The 18488-nt window shown below is 37.9% G+C and overlaps 1 protein-coding gene across 11 annotated transcripts in view; it reads left to right on the top strand.

Annotated features, from left to right (window-relative positions):
- The window catches only part of LOC111870300 (tetratricopeptide repeat protein 39B), a 54720-nt gene that overhangs the window by 9958 nt on the left and 26274 nt on the right, over positions 1-18488 (top strand). For all 11 annotated transcript variants that reach the window (XM_023862829.2, XM_033753811.1, XM_023862508.2 and 8 more), the window contains 7 exons: positions 558-586; positions 8182-8286; positions 9180-9255; positions 11787-11919; positions 14267-14399; positions 15511-15610; positions 17948-18013. In XM_023862829.2, the coding sequence (XP_023718597.1) occupies positions 558-586; positions 8182-8286; positions 9180-9255; positions 11787-11919; positions 14267-14399; positions 15511-15610; positions 17948-18013 (642 nt within the window). The remainder of the gene's footprint in view (positions 1-557; positions 587-8181; positions 8287-9179; positions 9256-11786; positions 11920-14266; positions 14400-15510; positions 15611-17947; positions 18014-18488) is intronic.

Genomic DNA, 18488 nt, shown 5'->3' with positions numbered 1-18488 from the left:
GTTAAGAGATTTTGTTGTAGGGTTTGTAAAGTGTGGAAACCCGTAATATTGTGATCATTAATTATAGCCGTTATTTGTAGATTGTTAAATAAACCAATTAACCGTCTCTACGGCGTCTTCAGTAACGAAACACGTTACAATATTGTTTGCACTTGGGATGGAATTTGTATCATTATGTCATTTATCTTAAGTTAGATATTGGATGGGCCACGCAGTATGATGCATACAACCAGCATTATACTGTGAAGAACCTTAATGTTGCCCATGGTAAATATGTTCACATAGAGAAATTATTAGTTTTATGGAAAGAAATATTGTCCTGAAAAGAGGATCTTTAGCGTAAATGCGTTAAAACTCTGTCTTTTAAATCAACCTTCTCATAATGCTTTTAGTATGATTTATAGTATTTAATTCAGTATCTGTATGAAGCCTCAGTGGATCATACACTTTTAGAACAAATAATTATTACTTTATGTAAAGTCACTTTCTGTAGGTGTAGTAAAATGTATAGAAAATAATGTCTGAATACATGTAATATTAAAATATGTCTCTTTCAGTTCCAAGATGCTTATGAGTCACAGCCAGTGTAAGTATCTTTGCAGTATTTCCTCTCTTAAAAGTATTAATCCATTTGAAATTACTTATTTTTTAGGAAATGTTAGCTGAATATGTTAAGATTTCGGTTAGGAATAAATTTATTATTGATTGTATCACATAATTAATAACTATTTCCATGCTGCAGAGTCCTCCTCGAGAGGCTGATAGTGTGTCAGTGGTATGTAAGTTTTTATATCAGAACTGATATTAAAAAGTACTACCACAAAACTTGAATTTAATGCCAAAAATTGTAAAATTCTGACAAAATCTAATTTTGAGTCTCAGTTTTCTTTCACCACGTGGAGAATTTTGCAACTTAGGCCCTTATATTTAGGCCATAAGTTCAGCTGGAAAGTAATTTTTAAAGACTCGTTGAGTTACTGAGTATTTTAAACATCCACGCATCAGTATCTGTTTTTTGGGTTTGAATTTTTAACATTTTGAAATGTTTTAAATGTTACTTCTAATTAACAAATGATATTAGAGACTTGGATTTTGTTGGATATATTGTGAGATAGTGGATAAATCCATCTGTGTTTAGTTTTTCTCATTTCCACAATTTTTTAGCCAGAGAAAAATTGGGAACTATAAGCATTGTTTTTTTTTGCAAGTTATGCAACTTCAGAAATATTTCAGAATTCCTAGTTCTCTGTGCCCTTCTGTTATAATTTGCATAAAAAATGTTTAGGTTGATTGAGCAGCAAGGCATTGCATTTTTTCTTATACACTCAGCTCTCTATTATCTGGGGGCGGATAAACCGGTTTGTGGCTTAACCAGGGCTTTTTTGAAGCATATATATTGTTTAATATTCATTCACTTTTGTTTCACATGGTGAGTTGTAACACTATTTTTGCACTAGTGTGAACTGAGCACTGCATTTTTTGGTTCTGTTATGCTATCACAATGTTCTGGGGTAGGGGTGAAAGAATGCAAGGATTTGTGGAAAGTTTCAAGGACAGATATACCGCCCCATTTATTGTCTTTGTAGCGATCTTCAAGTGCATTAGCAAAATGTCGGGGTAAAACGAAGCGTATTGTGTTAAGTATTCAACAGAAACTTGAAATTGTCAGTCAGTTGGGAAAAAGAGGTGTAGTTAAACAATTAGCAATGCAATACGGTATTGGAGAACAAACTGTTCGTGATTTGAAAAAACAAAAGAATCAATTAATTTCCTTTGCTTCGTTTTCTAATTCAAGCGGCATGAAGAAGAGAAAAACCATGAAAAAAATCCACATATGATGATCTCGACAAAGCAATGCTGATCTGGTTTAATCAACTAAGGGCACAGGGAACAACAATAACAGGAGCAGTTTGTGCTAAACAAGCGAAATTTTTTCCAAAGCACTTGAACTACAAAGAAGTTTTGACACTTCTTCTGGTTGACTAACACGTTTCAAGCAGCGTCATGGAATACGAGAAATCAGTATTCAAGGTGAGAAATTGTCAGGGGACTTGTCAGCATCAGATCAATTTTGCACCAATTTTGATAGTTTTGTGAAAAGTGAAAATCTGCTGCCAGAACAAATCTATAATGCCGATGAAACGGGTCTTTATTGGAAATGCTTGCCAACCAGAACATTGGCATTTCAAAATGAAAGACAGGCTCCAGGTCACAAATCCAGTAAGGAGAGATTGACAGCCTTATGCTGCTCTAATGCATCAGGAACACACAAACTAACACCAGTGGTTATCAGCAAAGCGACAAGACCACACTCTTTTAAAGGAACAGTAGCTTCAAGTCTGCCTATCCATTATTTTAACCAGAAAGTAGCTTGGATGAATAGAGCGATATTTAAAGAATGGTTTGATTTTAAATTCGTGCCTCAAGTTCGTGACCATCTAAAATCCCAAGGCCTACCTGAGAAAGCTGTGCTCCTCATTGACAATGCGCCCTCACATCCTAACGAAAGTCTCCTGAGGTCAGATGATGGAAATATTTTTGTGAAATATTTTCCCGCTAATGTTACCGCACTTATCCAACCAATGGATCAAGGAGTTATCTCAAGTATGAAGAGAATCTACAGATCAAATTTGCTACAAAAGTACATCGATGAAGGCAATGATCTGACGTGTTTCTGGAAGTATTTTTCAGTATTAGATGCCATATACGAGATTTCAACAGCGTGGGATACAGTAAAGCCATCTGTATTGAAAAATTCTTGGGAGAAACTGATGCCTTTCATCACTAATGAAGATGACGAAATCCATGGATTCAGTGAAAATGAGATACCCATAGAATTGGCAAAATTGGCTAGCCAAGTTCATGGTGGGGAAGAAGTCAACAAGGAAAATATAAGAGAGTGGGCTGACTGTGGCTCGTGTGAGCCGGGCTTCGAAATGTTAAGCAGTGACGAAATTGTAAGTTCAGTGGGGGTGCAGCCAGAAGAGCGGGAAGAAAGTGAGAATGAGGAAGAGGTGGACAGTGCTGCTAGTAAGAAAATATCACATGGTGCTGCTCTTAATCATTTGGAATCCTCACTAGACTATCTTGAGAGTGACGAGAACAGTTTATTAAGTGACAAGCTAATATTACGTAGGCTTCGTACGGATATCCGTAAAAAAGGAAAATGCCGCGAGAAAGCCAACGACAATATTAACTTTTTTAAGGGTTAAGTGTGAATATTCGTAAAAAGTGTTGGATGTTGTTGAACACTGTGATTGAAATAACTAAGTCATACTTCAGTGTAATGTAAAAAAATATTAAACAGGCCATGAGACGACATAAAAATGAGGTTGAATAAATTTAAATGCAGGTAGGCCTATAGTATTATGAAGATACAGTATTACAGTACTACACTCAACTCTCGATTATACGGGGGCGGATAAACAAACCTGTTTGCGGCTTAACCGGCGCTTTTTTTAGGCTTATATGTTGTTTAATATTCATTCACTTTTATTTCACATGGTGAGCTGTAACACTATTTTCGCACTAGTGTGAACCGAGCTCTGCATTTTTTGGTCCCGTTATGCTAACACAATGTTCTAGGGTAGGGGTGAAAGAATGCAAGGATTTGTGGAAAGTTTCAAGGACAGCTAGACCGCCCGAGTTAGTCTCTTTGTATCGATCTTCAAGTGCATTGGCAAAATGTTAGGGTGTAAAAGGAAGCATGTTGTGATAAATATTGAACAGAAACTCGTGTGAACCGGGCTTCGAAATGTTAAGCAGTGGGGGTGCAGCCAGAAGAGTGGGAAGAAAGTGAGAATGAGGAAGAGGTGGACAGTGGTGCTAGTAAGAAAATATCACATGGTGCTGCTCTTAATCATTTGGAATCAGTTTATTAAGTGACAAGCTAATATTACGTAGGCTTCGTACGGATATCCGTAAAAAGGAAAATGCCGCGAAAAAGCAAACGATAATATTAAATTTTTTAAAGTGTTAAGTGTGAATATTCGTAAAAAGTGTTGGATGTTGTTGAACACTGTGATTGAAATAACTAATTCATACTTCTGTGTAATGTAAAAAAAAGTATTACATAGGCCATGAGATGACGTAAAAACGAGGTTCAATAAATTTAAATACAGGTAGGCCTATAGTATTATGAAGGTACAGTATTACAGTACTACTTTTAATAGAATTTGTCTTAACCGGGTTTTCGATTAATCATGATTTCCATCCCCACCATTATCCTGGATAATCGAGAGTTGAGTGTACTTTTAATAAAATTTGTCTTAACTGGGTTTTCGATTAATCGTGATTTCCATCCCCACCATTATCCCGGATAATCGAGAGTTGAGTGTAATTACAGATTTGAAATTTTTTTTTTTTTAGTTTAATCAACAATCAGCAATCAGAATCTACAATCTATAGGCTAATATTATGAATGTTGAGATGACATGATGAGGCGTCCAGCGGCGACTCCTCAGGAGTTCAAATCAGGTCAAGTGGCCAGTTTCGGGATTTGAAAATAAAATACATTTTTGAAGAAATACAGTTAGCGTAAATTTGTGGGTGTATTACAATTTTGACGCTATAAATATTGTCACGTGTGGGTCTCGGATTCAGCAAATCTTTATTGGACACTCACACTTATACACCATACAAGTATTATCGCGTGTATGAAGGCTCGGTTCAAACTGTCTTGTATGAAGGCTAGATCTCGACTGTCGTCCTGTAGCAGAGTCAGAGTCACGTTGCAATGACGGTCAGTCAGTCTGTCTGTCTTGGTGTCGAGCCCCACAGATATTCCTTTTGAATGAAAGTTGCTGTCCTGTCCATGTGTAGCGCCCTCTCTGACGAGAGGTCGGGTCTGTCATTTGTTAGTCAGTCTGTATTAATGAGTCCATTGTCTGTATGTACACATATTTACAATACACTCTTATTTTCTATTTAAATGTACAATATATACACGGCCTCTGTCAGTCCAGGCTAGGTACAGCAGATTATGCCCTTTATATATATATATATATATTTCCTAGTAGTATTAGATACCACGGCAGTCTTAGTCACTTGAACGGTCGTATGCCTGACCGCCGCCAAGGTTAAGAATCTTATACTTTATGTGTCGGGCTTCGCCTTGTCCGATGTTGCGAACATTCTCATTATCATGATTTTTTATGACTTCTGCTTGTTGCCTGCATAATTTTGTTACGTAATCATATACGTACGGGATTTTGAATGCCATGTGCAAATCGCGGACCGGTGTGCGCCTTGGAAAATTTCCAGTCGTGCGGAGAACCTTGTTTTGCAGGCGCTGCAAGTTCACTAGATGAGTGTCTGCCGCAAACTCCCAGGCGGGACTAGCATAAGTCATTACGGATATAATAAGAGCTTTATGGAGGGTCATTTTAATGTTAGCGCTCAATCGCTCACTTTTCAATAGGGAATACACTCTAATGAATGTTCTGAAGGCCTTTGCTTCGATCATTTCTATGTGTAATCTCCAAGTCACTCTCTTGTCGAAGATTACACCTAGATATTTTGCACTATTTACAAATGGAATATTTCTTCCATTTAGAGTAAGACAAGACTCAGGCGGTCGACGACCACGAGAGAAGTAGACCCCCCCCCAGTCTTATCTTCATTTATTTTTATATTCCAGCGCTCACACCAGGTCTCCATTGAGCTGAGACCGCGCTGGAGTTTTCTAACAATAAAACCCTCTTTGCGATCTGTCGCATATAGACAGGTGTCGTCCGCGAAAAGGGCCAAATGAAAACCATGAGTTTGGGGGGCATCGTTTATATACATGTTGAAAAGGGTGGGGGAAAGGACTGAACCTTGTGGCACCCCTGCTTGCATTTCCCTTGGCGTTGACATTTCGCCTTCAACAGAGACCCTGAATTTACGTTTAGAGATAAATGACCCAATAAGCTTGGTCAAAGAGTTGGGGAATTCCAGTTTTGATAATTTAAACAGCAAGCCTGAGTGCCACGTGGTATCAAAGGCTTTTTCGATGTCCAAGAACACTGCAGCCGTAGACATTTTATTGTTGAAATTAAGGGTCACGTGGTCCGCCAGCCTCATACTCTGTCACTCTCGACTTATGTAGGTGTTCTGCGGACCAAATACGCGACACCATTCGCCAAGGTTCGATCTCACTTATTCGGCAATCCGTTGCTTCGGGAACGATCTCTGTAGATTACGGCGGTAACGTGTTTCGTCTCATCCGTTGGTACTCAGCGGCCTCAACGGCCTCAACGGCCTTCTGTTGTTCATCTCCGGGGAAACGCGTTCGTTGTTTCGACATTGTCTACGCAATGGCCCACTGTTATTGCGTTGCCATGGAAGTATCTACTCCAAACGCGTTACATTATCTTTAGTGATGTACTTCAGAAATTTTCAATTTCGTAGGAATCTCCTCTAAGGTACATATGATTGGCCTCTATTAACTAATAAATCTTTTAATTGTAAATTATACTGTATAGAAGCTGAACAGTTTGACAAACTACTTACGTACATGTATGATATGTACATTAAGTGCCTCAGTGTACAGGGAGATTATGTTGAGAAATAAAAGCATTTTTCAAATCAGTACTCTTATTTGTTTAAGTTCTATATCCATTTGTAACTTACTTATTGACTTACCCTTTACATAGAGGGTGTTTTTACAGATTTTCTAAAATAAGTTTCTCAAAATATTCAGACGTTTATTTCATAATCCAGATAAAATTAAAGTTGAAGAAAGTCGTCTTCTGGGATCTGGCGCCGTGTATTCTTGGTTTTAACCGACGTTTCGGAGTAACATATCGCCTCCATCTTCAGGGCAGTTGAATTGCGTTGCGAATACAGAGAGCAGTAGCTGCAATGCAATGCAGTTCAACTGCCCTGAAGATGGAGACGATATGTTCCTCCGAGACATTGGTTAAAGCCAAGAATACATGGCGCCAGATCCCAGAAGACGACTTTCTTCATAGTCATCGCCGTGAAAACCTCAGTCAAGATAAAATTAAACTTGATTAAACAGAATAAGTTCAGGAAACAGATCAAATGATTGTCCGTGTTTGAAGAGTAGATGAGCTTGTGCTTGAAACTAGCTCCACTGAAGAAAGTAGTTGCTACCTGAACAGTATATGAAGTTCTGTTCAGTTCAGTTCATGTAACTAATTCTACGAGCAGAGTCTTCTTTGAAAAGCTAATAATCACTTATCTTGTCAAGAAATTCCTTACCTCCTATGGAAATCAAACATTCATTACTGTGTTCTTAGTGTCAGCCACTGGATCCTGTTGAATTGTATGAAAGCACTTTGTAACTTGAATCATCATCTCTTTTAAGATCAGTTTTTAATAATAATAAAATATATAGAATAATATTGTTATTCTTTCATTACACCTAGCTCTTCAGAGCACTTACCTTCATGTTTTCCAACTAAAATCTTGTGTATTTTTTTTTTAACAATATGAATTATGAAGTTCCTCATTATTCAGTTTTTCAAATTCTGTACTGCCCAAATGTTGTCCTTTTTGCCCTGTTCTGAAGTACCCTCAGTTAACAATCTTCTGTGCGTGTGAAGTTGTTTCATGGATTAAACAAAATTAGAGTCTTGTGTAATTTAATTACTATGTTCTTACATAGGAAATGGGATCACCAAAGATTGTCAGGGCTGAATGGTAGCAAACATTGTCCTAATTTTATCTGCTCTCAATATCCTCATGAATGTAATTTTGTTCTGTTTTACAGTAGTTTTCAGAATATTTGAAGTTTACCAAATTATTTGAGCACATTTGCATTGCAACTGTTAAGCAGGCTGTGTGGATCTTTATTTGATAAGAATAAAGATTATAAATTTTTATCAACCACTAGTTTTAACACGGATCAGGTGATTAGTTATATCAGAAGTAATTCATTTCAAAGAAACAGATAAATATATATATATGGGAACTAGTAACTGAAGATTCATTCAGCATTGTGCACAATCACTGTCTTAGTTTAAGAATAATTTTTTGTTTAGAATGGAAATACAGAGTTAATAGGTATGTGTTACTTTGGTTAATTTGTAGTGCTATGTGGGTTATCTAGAGTCAATAAAAGTACCACTGTTCTTAGTATATTGTGTGAGAAGTGCCTGTCGATATGACATTTTCCCCTTATGTGGGGATGTTTGATGTAGGGAGTTTTTACGGAACATGCTCTATATTTTATAGGGTATCCTCCATGGATTTGCAAACATCTGTGGATGACTCAAAGACAGCAGTTCATTATTTTTTCAACAATAAATTTAGTGAAGCAAGAGATATCCTTCAGCCTTGGTAAGCATCAGTTAAAATAAATAAAAATATACTCCCAATTATGCATGTGTGAATTATCCAGTTTACAGCTTATCACTGCCCCCTTTAGGAGCATTTGCAGCCTTGCAGAGTAGGGGCCGCACCATAGCTCAAGTGGTTAGTCGGTGACTTCCCGCTGCGGCGGCCCGGGTTCGATCCCGGGTCTCGTAAAGTGGGATTTGTGGTGGACAAAGTGACACTGGGGCAGGTTTTCTCCGAGTACTTCGGTTTCCCCTGGCAATCTTCATTCCACCAATTGCTCCACAATCACCCTCACCTATCATCTGGGGCTGGTACGATAGGCCAGAAGTGGCCGCAGTACAAGGGACTTAGTCCCGCCCCACTAGCAATAAAAAAACATGTAGAGTACCTGTTACTTTCATTCATGGTGACCATCTCTCTTTTTGCATGAAACAACCTAGGAATCACTGGATGTATTTTTGTAGTAGTTTATGCTGGAGAAGTTTATGAAGAATTGTAGACCTGTGTCAGCTTCCATTAGATTAAACGATTTTAATGACCACTTTACATAGAGACCTATGTGTATTTTTGCTGGTTAAGTGGCTAAATATATATTGGAGCAAAGAGTATATGAAACAAAAAATAAAACACCCTTTTTTATACTCAATACACTTTTTCCACAAGTCTTAAGGTTTTCAGGAAAATTGCAGATGTCGGATACTATACATACATGTCTGAACTTAAATGCACAGCTATCACTATGGTTTCAGGTGACACCCAAAACTTGAATTATCTTTGTATTTCGATTATCCAAATGATCTGAAGTATACTGTTGTATATACCTCAGTTGTATGTATGTCATAAGTGGACTTTTGGTTTCTGTAAGATTTTCTTTTTTCTTTTTTGTAACTCAGGGCCAACAGCAGCATGTATCATTCTTTGGGAATCAGTGTATTCACATTTCTTGAAGCAGTGCTGACATTTGAACATGTAAGTAACATACAGCCATTCATCTCTAGCCTTTAATAAAGAAAGTTTTGTGTTTAGATCATTAGTTCTCTCTGCTTTAATCTGTAGCAGCTGTTTTTGTGAATTGTGCCATGAGAGATCACATCTTTGCCATAATTTCAGCGTGCCCTGTTGGTACCCCCCTATGAAATGGGACGGTTCAGTCTTTAAAGTGACTGGATATGGCCTGCCCCATAGGGTTTATGTTCTTGGTAGGGTTAGAGATTACTCTGCCATCACAGTCTAATAGACTTTGAGGTTTGTCTAGCATCTTAACCAGAGGGTACCATAGACTCTTTCCTCAGAGATGAAGTCAATTTAAGTGTGTGCTGACTGCTCATCTGTCTGTTATGTGAAGGAAATTTATCTTCAGATGTGTCTCTTCATTGCTTTGTTTTCATGTCACCAGAATTATGTATATGTAGATAGAGCAGTTTTATAACTTGTGGGCAGATAGACTTGAAAAGATTCTGACAGTGGTGTATACTGTACTTCTTTTGGCTTATTTTGGACTTCACCCATCATCTGGTATGTAAAAGACAAAAGACCACGATGTTTCAGAGACTGGATCTGTCACTGGGTCCAGTGATTGAGACTAGCTCTTTGTAATGGGCCCAACTGAGTAGGTTTATCCTTCCCTGTCCACCTGAAGATGGAGACAGATCCAGTCTCCAAAATGTCGTGGTCTTTTGTCTTTTACATACCAGACGATGGGTGAAGTCCAAAATAAGCCAAAAAAAGAACTTGTGGGCAGTTTTGTGTGCTTGGTTTCAGTGTGATATTTCATAGTATATTTTTCAGAATTGTTATTTCCTTGCAGTAATTAAAATTGTTGTCTGTCTATAGATCATGAATATAGTCTTTTCTATTTTTCTTGAAAGCCCAGAGTAGCTTTGAGGTATCCTTGCGAGATCTGATGTGACCTGCATCAGAATCTCAATCTGTTACTATTCTGTTTCTATTCTGTTCTATCCTATCCAAACCTCTACTAAAATTTTTGATTCCAAATTAGAATCTTAAGAATAATAAGAATAAAAAAAGAATGAAATTGTCTTGTTTTAATACTAGATCTTTCTTTGAAAGCCCTGTATGACTGGTATAAATGAAGATTTAATCTATCAGTCTTAAATTAGTTAGTTAGTTAGTTATTGGAGAGGGTGGGTTTCCCCATGCACTTAGACCGGTATTGGTCCATTGTGCTTCCCTCTATGATATTCTACCAGTCTCTATACCCTACAGATATTGGTGCGTACCATCAGTCCCTACTCAGCCAGCGAGTTCAGCCTCTACTGGCTTGGCGGTATCTATAATGCTTCCCCCATCTATCAGAGGCGTTACAGACTACTGTTGGGCTGGAAATGACCTTGAATTTGGCTCAGTGACCTCTTTTGGAGATAAGAGGTTCTTTTATGTGCCGTAAAGCTACGACACGGGACCCACAGCTTGAAGTCCCTCCCGGAGGACTTGTTCCCTGAATTTTTCCGCCCTTAAAAATTCCACGACCTCCGCCAGGTTTGAACCCACGTACCACAAGTCATGAGGTGGGAACGTTACCTCTAGACTACGGAGGCCGCTTTAAATTAGTTATGTAATGATGCTGTCAATATCAAGGCTATATAGTGCAAAATGGTAGGATGGTTAATGAATGTATAGCAGTTGCTGGAATGGAAATTGGCAGGGGAAACCAAAGTACCCATTTCCACTTAAACCACGCATCCTGTATGACCTGATCTGGGATTGAACCTGGGCTGCCATTGTGGTATGCATTGGTCATATCTTAGAACTTGCATAACTTCATGAAACGATTGCCTATAAACCTTTTATTTTATTTAATTAAACTTTTATATGTGTTGTTGAAAGCACAATTCATGAAAAATGAACCTTTATTGTGTTATACAATATCAGAAGTTTCTTCCCTCATATGTTTGCTGGATGACATGGAGAGGGGTTTAATATTTCAGGTCAACATGTTTCGTGGAAGTGTAAATCTTAACTTTCATAGTACAGTGTTTCTGCCATTTAAGGTTTCTTTGACGAACAGTAGATGTGAACACCAAACTGAGAAAACTCTTAAATAGAGGAAATTAAATGTTAACATTATTGTTTTTATGATAGACATTTTCCTCAGCTATTGCACTCTAAAACAACAGGTAAAATTAGGACTGAATTTCATCAACTGTAACAGTGCTGTTTAATAATAAAATAGAGCCTTTACATGCTTACTGTCATTACACAGATTGGTTATGCAATAAGATTTGAATATTTATAACTTGAATTAATCTCTGATTCATCAGTGAAAGGTTCAGTAGTTCACAGTGTAAGATATCACTGAGTTGGAAAGGTTTTGTCTTCAAATGTAATTGTGTGAAGCAGGTGATAAGATAGGAATGGCAGGGTGTATGAAGGAGAGCAGGAATAAGTTCTGCAGTTTTACCCCTTCCTGTCTGAGAGGAACGGCTGATTTAGTTAAAAGCGCGGCTTTGTTTTTAGTCGTAATTGTTACTGTTTTTCAGCAACATATTGAGGCTGCTTCAGATGCGCTGAAACAGTGCATCGCAGTGTGCAACAGATATCGGAAAAAGAACACATTTTCTGAGTCTTTGGGAAAGATGGTGAAGAAAACCAACTATGATCAGTATTCACCAGGTAAGTTATGTAACATGGCTTAACAGGAGCAAATTTTATCATCTGTTTCTTTAATATGATTGTATCTAGACAGCCAGAAGCTTATTTTTTTTTTAAATATTAGTTTTAATGTGAAGTGAACCAAAAAATAACTTTCTTCACACAATTTAGGCACTGGATTTTGAATCAGCTCTTTCTTGTTATTAGAAGTTGTTTCTTGGTGTTAGTAAAATTGAAATTATTTTGAAATGCGTGGAATAATATTCTACAACAAATATTTCCAAGTTATTTACATGCTCTTTCTTCAGTATAAAAGTGTAAAGTAATTTATGCTGAAGCTTGGTAATTATATGTGTCAACAGTGTGTCATCCCAGCTACTGGAATAGCATTAAGGAAATCAATGTAAACTTCTTCAAACTGTTGTTGACTCACAGACAAAAATTTGCTGTTTGAAAGTGATATGCAAACACTTAGATTCAAAACCAGATTGTATTGTTCTTTCCATAATATGGCATCATACTTTGAAATTTACGCTTAATTGTGTCCTTCAGTTCGGGGAAAGCAGGAATATTCTAGCATTGTGAATCAAAAATTGAAATGTCTCATAATATTGCCAGTAAAGTGTAATTGAAAATCTGTTTTGGATGCTGTTAACTATTCTGAAAAGTGGCTGTTTTTCTTCAGAATGTAAGTGGTGTAAAGATTTTATCTTGTTGAATTCAACAAATATTTTCTGGTATTTTATATGGCAAATATTTAAATATTGTAATGTGTTTTGAGTTCGAATCTCGTTGGTCACGTGTGTAAGTCCAAATCCCACTTCTGACACCAGTGTAACGTGTTTCGTTTCTGAATACGCTGTAGAGATCGTTAATTGGTTTATTGAACAATCTACAAATATCGGCTACAATTAATTATCACAATGTTACGGGTTTCCACACTTTACAAACCCTACAACAAAATCTCTTAACACTATCTTCCAGAGTCTTCATGTATTAATAGCGCGGGAGCTATACAAGTCTCGCTGAATTACACACTCCAAATATAACTGGTTATCACGAACTATCACTGATTCTTGCACACGCGTCTGTAGCTCGTAACTTGCGAACTGAGAACTCGTTGATAACACACTGACTCTCGCTTGCTGCTCAGCCGGCTTTTATTCCGTTCGCTGTTGCTAGGGTCGCCCGCCATGTCACAGTAGGAAGCGGTGCCGCGTCACCATGTTTGCATATAGCCTAGCAACGCTGTTACCTCGTGCCGTCTTACGTCACCGCGCGTTGCGCGTTACATCACCGCGGAGGGGGAGGGAGCGCTACGTTACCGCCATGTGCCGCTGGGGAGGTAGGGGTCCTCCGTTGCGCAACATGTCACAATATTATAACAATTATTGATATTTGGAGCAGGTAGTTTCCCACCCTCCATGATCATGGTTGTAACTACAGCAGTACTACTGGTTATAATACTGTAGTCAACTCACCTTTACTGAATGAGCTGCACAGCACTGAACTGACAACCGAAAATATTGGCAACTCACTCATTGACTGACTGACTCATATCCTCGCTTATTCACTGATGGCACTGAACTGAACACTGAAAACTTGCAAACTTCTGTTACATTGGTCTGTTCCATTTGGCTGCACTGCACTGGGAAATTTACCAGCTTCTCTCTCAACTGCCCTGCCCTGCCCTGCAATGAACTGGGCCTTCCAAGAACTTGACAGTTACTTTTGTAAGCATGTCACCCATAAGAAAATTTCTACCATATTCTCAGGCAGCTTTAACATTTGTCATCGGCTGAGCAATTTATTTGTTCTGTGGTTATTGCCACCAATTTCATATCTGCTGTACGTGATATAGTGTCAGTAATAATAACCTATAAATGAATTAAAATTCGCTTAGTGGGGGGTGTAGTCCAACTGGGTCCACTCGGCATAGCAGCCAATGATTGTCCTATTGTAGCCTGCCTTGGGTGAGGGTGATGATGGAGAATTTGGTGGAATGAAGATGGCAGGGGAAACCGAAGTACTCAGAGAAAACCCACCCCAGTGCCACCTCTTCCACCACAAATCTCACTTGACCAGACCCAGGATTGAACCTGGGCCACCACGGTGGGAAGCCAGCGACTAACCGCTTGAGCTATGGCGTGGCCTTATAAATAAATTGGTAATGGATTTAAAGTTATTGATAAATGGACTTTTATCTGTATAACAAGGTTGTTACTTCTGTTTGAGAGTCAGCAATGAAATATTATGAAAATGAAAGAAATTAAACAGAGCTATGTGGAATATGTGTGTTGGCTGTGGTATATAAATAAAATACTTATTGATCATAATGTTGATTATGGTATAATTTTACTCTTTGCAGAGGAAATTCATGCAGAACTATGTTATGCAGAAGCTTTGCTGCTGAAATCTATGCTCACATTTGTGGAAGATGAAACTCTTGTCAGTTTCATCAGAGCTGGGCTCAAGATTCGCTCCTGTTATAATTCCTACAAGTAAGATTATGAAGAAATTTAATTTGAAAAAGTTATGTCATGATATGAGTTGTTTCTCATATGACGGAAGAATATAAAATCATTTATGGTTTTTTTAGTAGGCTGTTTTGGATGATGTGAAAGTAGAAATTTGGAAAATCACCAAGGGAGTGATTGTAGTTTATCTTCTATTTACTGTTTAGACGGAAGAAACTAACATTTTAGAGGAATTTACATGGCATCTGTCATCTGTCCATTCTTCTTTCGAGAAGCAGTTGAGATGCTATCCAGGCATTTGGATGGAGGGACTGAGGAAAACCATGACAACCCTCAGTCTCTAATTATTATTGTATATGAGTTCACTAATTATTAATTTGGCTAACATTTATGTTTAGTGAAGATAAATGTAAAGTTGTCCCTGACTTGCTGTGAGGTAAAACTCCATGCCTTCTTAATCCCAGCACAAGTTATTGGTGAGTGGTCAGCTTCATGCTCTGATTTTCTTTATTCCTGGGCAAGGAGTTCCTGGTAACCATTTAGTAAGAAGCTTGTTGGAGCTCTGAGTCAGTATGGATGTGGTAGCAAAGACAAGTATCCTGTATGGTGTGTTGAACTCCATCTGGCAAATAGCCAGTCATTTTACTGAATTGTTGCAGCTTGTCTTTTGGTAAAGTAAAAAAAATAATAAAGCTATCCCTGTAACAGGATGGTAAGGCCCATAGGGTTGTGAGACGTTGAGGTTCCCACATTATCTAGACAATTGGCTCAAAGATGGCGGTAAGGTCGTCAGCCTTACATGCCAGCCGCGCTTTGCTCCCCAGGAAAATTATTTAATTAATTCCTGGTACTCATTTCTGTTAGAGGCTGAGGCGACTCCAGGGCCATAGTACAGTTGGAAGGATTAGGTCAACTGAAAAAACTCCAGTAACCTCATCGGGACTTGAACCCGCGACCTTCCAGCTTGTAGCATAGTGCTTCAACCAACTACGCTATCGCGTGCCCCCAGCTTGTCTTTTGGTGCTTTACTTGAATGATACGTTGAGTGGGGACGTCAATGTTACTTAAGTTTGGGTTACTGTTAGAGAGACCGTTATTACTTTTAACAAATTTTGTAACATTGTTTATTTTATAGGGAATGTATGAACATTTTAAACCAAAGGAACTGGGATGGTGAAAACCACAAAGTACATTTTGAGAGTGGTGTTAGAATGGGAATTGGAGCATTTAATCTTGTGAGTATGATTGTAACAAGCACTGTTAATATTTTCTCCAATTTATTTTGGTTAAGTAGATGTTAACCACACTGCTAAGATACTTTTTCTGTGATGTTAATGAAAAGTCATATGTTCTTTGACCTGTCAAAGAAGATTGTTGTTATATTCTAAGCCTGCCATAGTTTCTGACAGATTTGTAGTTTTTAAGAAGATTATGTCAGGTGGAATTATCTTTGTATGTATTATTTTTATCTGACTTTGTTTTTCAATTGTTATAACTGACACTTGTTAGAGAGTAGAGATTGATTTGTTTTTCCTTATATTTAGCTTTAACTTAATAAAGACAGAGCGACTTTTCATTGTGTCTAATGAGTACAGTAATGATTTTATGAGTACAGCACAATAACATTTGAACCATATAGCATTGCCATTTATCATACAATGATAAACATGAACATGAACCTTAGAATGAATCCAGTACAACTAATATGTTCTTGGACATCATCCTGTTTTTTATTTAGAACACTTTCAGAGACTGGAGACATACTGTCTTAAATAGAAGAAAGCTAGATGATGGATAATGTCCAAAACCACAATAATTTTATTAATTTTCCATTGTCACAAACTTTTAGAACTTATTTGATCGAGTGGTTGTCTGATTTTTAGAATCACTAATTAAAGTGAAGCCTGCAGCATTTAGTACACGCCACTGGTTTACATTAATGTGTGGTAATTTAAGGAAGTGAAATTCATTTCCATACATGTGACTTATATTAGTAGTACATTAAAACTTGATTACAGTAATACCTGTATACATCGAGAATAGAGGAATAAAATTAAAAGAGTTCAAAATGCCAGGAATGTTACTTACTTACTTATTCATGGAGCTGAGCCCATCTGGAGGAGTTGCCAATTCTGCAGCTACTCAAGAATTTCACAGTTTTTTATGGAATCCGAAGGTTCATTACCATGTTCACAAGAGCCCACCACTGGTCCCTATCCTAAGCCATATCAATCCAATCCATAACATTCCATCCTCTCTCTCTAAGATCAATTTTAATATTGTCCACCCACCTACACCTTGGTCTTCCCAGTTGTCTCTTTCTTTCTGGCTTTCCCACCAGTGTCCTCCCTCATCTCCCCCATTCGTGCTACATACCCTGCCCACCTCATCCTTCTTGACTTGATAATACTAATTATACTTGGAGAAGAGTACAAGTTATGCAGCTCCTCATTGTGCAGTTTTCTCCAACCTCATCTCTTTGTGTCAAATATTGTCCTCAACACCGTGTTCTCAAACACCCTCCGTCTGTGTTCCCCCCTTAATGTCAGAAACAAAGTTTCACATCCATACAGAACCACAGGCAAAATTATAGTTTTGTATATTCTAATTTTTATGTTTTTGGACAGCAGACAAGAAGACAAAAGATTCTGGACTGAATTTTAGCAAGCCAGGAATGTTATAAATTAATAATGTTTGTATCTGTCTTTGCAAGGCAGAGAAAACATTTTTAGTTTAAAATGAGGTACACTGAACTGTTATATGTAAAATTGGTTGTAGAATTTTCTATCCTTTCAAATTTGACTTTTCCTTTCTGCTGCAGCCATACTTATACTATTAAGATTGTGCTGTATTTTATCAGTAATTTTTTGAATGAAATGAATGTTTTTGTGAATAATACTGTGTATAGTAAAATCAGTTCTCAGCTTGAGTAGAACAATCCTGTGAGTTACAAGACTTCAGAAATGCACATTTTTCAAGATTGGAACATTTAATAATAACATTTTTTATATCCTGCTGTTATCTAATGAATATGAGTTGTCATCTGACTCCCAATCACAGCAGAAGAATTAAATGAATTGTACTCTAGGGTTTATCACATCAGGAAGTAATTTCAGAAGCTTGCATTATGGTTAGTTACAGAAATATTAACTTTAAGCAGGTCCTCCCGAAACGTTGTAACTCATATTCATTGGTGCCATTTGCTAGCATAATGACAGAATTATAGCATATCTTACTACACAAGTGACCACCTCTGTGATCTAGTGGTCAGAGTTCCTGGCTACAGATCCAGAGGTTCCGGGTTTTCTGAGAAGAAGTGGGTCTGGATCGGGGTCCACTGAACCTCGTCAGGATAATTGAGGAGTTATTTAAAGGAAATAGTGGGCCCGGTCTAGAAAACCGAGATTAACGGCCGTGGGGATCCGTTGCGCTGACCACGTGACATCCTCTATCCGCTGAAGTTGGCACTAACTTCACCAACAAGTGGCGGTCGCTCAGTCGGTACAGTTTGCTTGCAGACTACAGCCCACAGAGTTTTTCTGTAACTGTTGCATTTGTGTGTTTTGTTTCAGATGATCTCTTTACTGCCTGCCCGTGTTATAAGACTCTTGGAATTTATTGGGTTCTCAGGAAGCAAAGTGAGTTCCTTGTATTGTGAACAGTGTGCTCTATTAATCAGTTAAGTCTATATATTCTGTGTTCTTATCTCTCCCTCAGTGGGACATTAAAATTGCCTAAACATTTACATTTGTTACTGCAGCATTTAATCTTATAATTGTCACTCCAATTTTAAAATTCAATATCTCGACCATGTGGTGTTATAAAATTTTGTAACAAGAAGTCTCTGAAAAATTAATTATCAGACATCATATATCCATATTTTCATTTACGAAGGGGGACCCAAAAATAACCGGAAACGACCTGTTGCGCGCGCATGCTTTGTAGTTACGAGTTGTGCTGCTAGGTGGTGTTAGCTGGAGGTCTCCCGCGACTGTTAGTGAGCTGGCGTCAGTCTGAGTTAAGTGGTTTGTCTGTGGTGCTCTGTTGTGTGCGTTCCTGTTTCAACCCTTTGGCGATTAGTGAGATGGCCGACCAGAAGGAACAAAGAGTGTG

This window comes from Cryptotermes secundus, unplaced genomic scaffold, assembly GCF_002891405.2.
Source record: "Cryptotermes secundus unplaced genomic scaffold, Csec_1.0 scaffold112, whole genome shotgun sequence".
NCBI classification, from domain to species: Eukaryota; Metazoa; Arthropoda; class Insecta; order Blattodea; family Kalotermitidae; genus Cryptotermes; species Cryptotermes secundus.
This window is presented reverse-complemented; position numbering and strand designations above follow the sequence as displayed.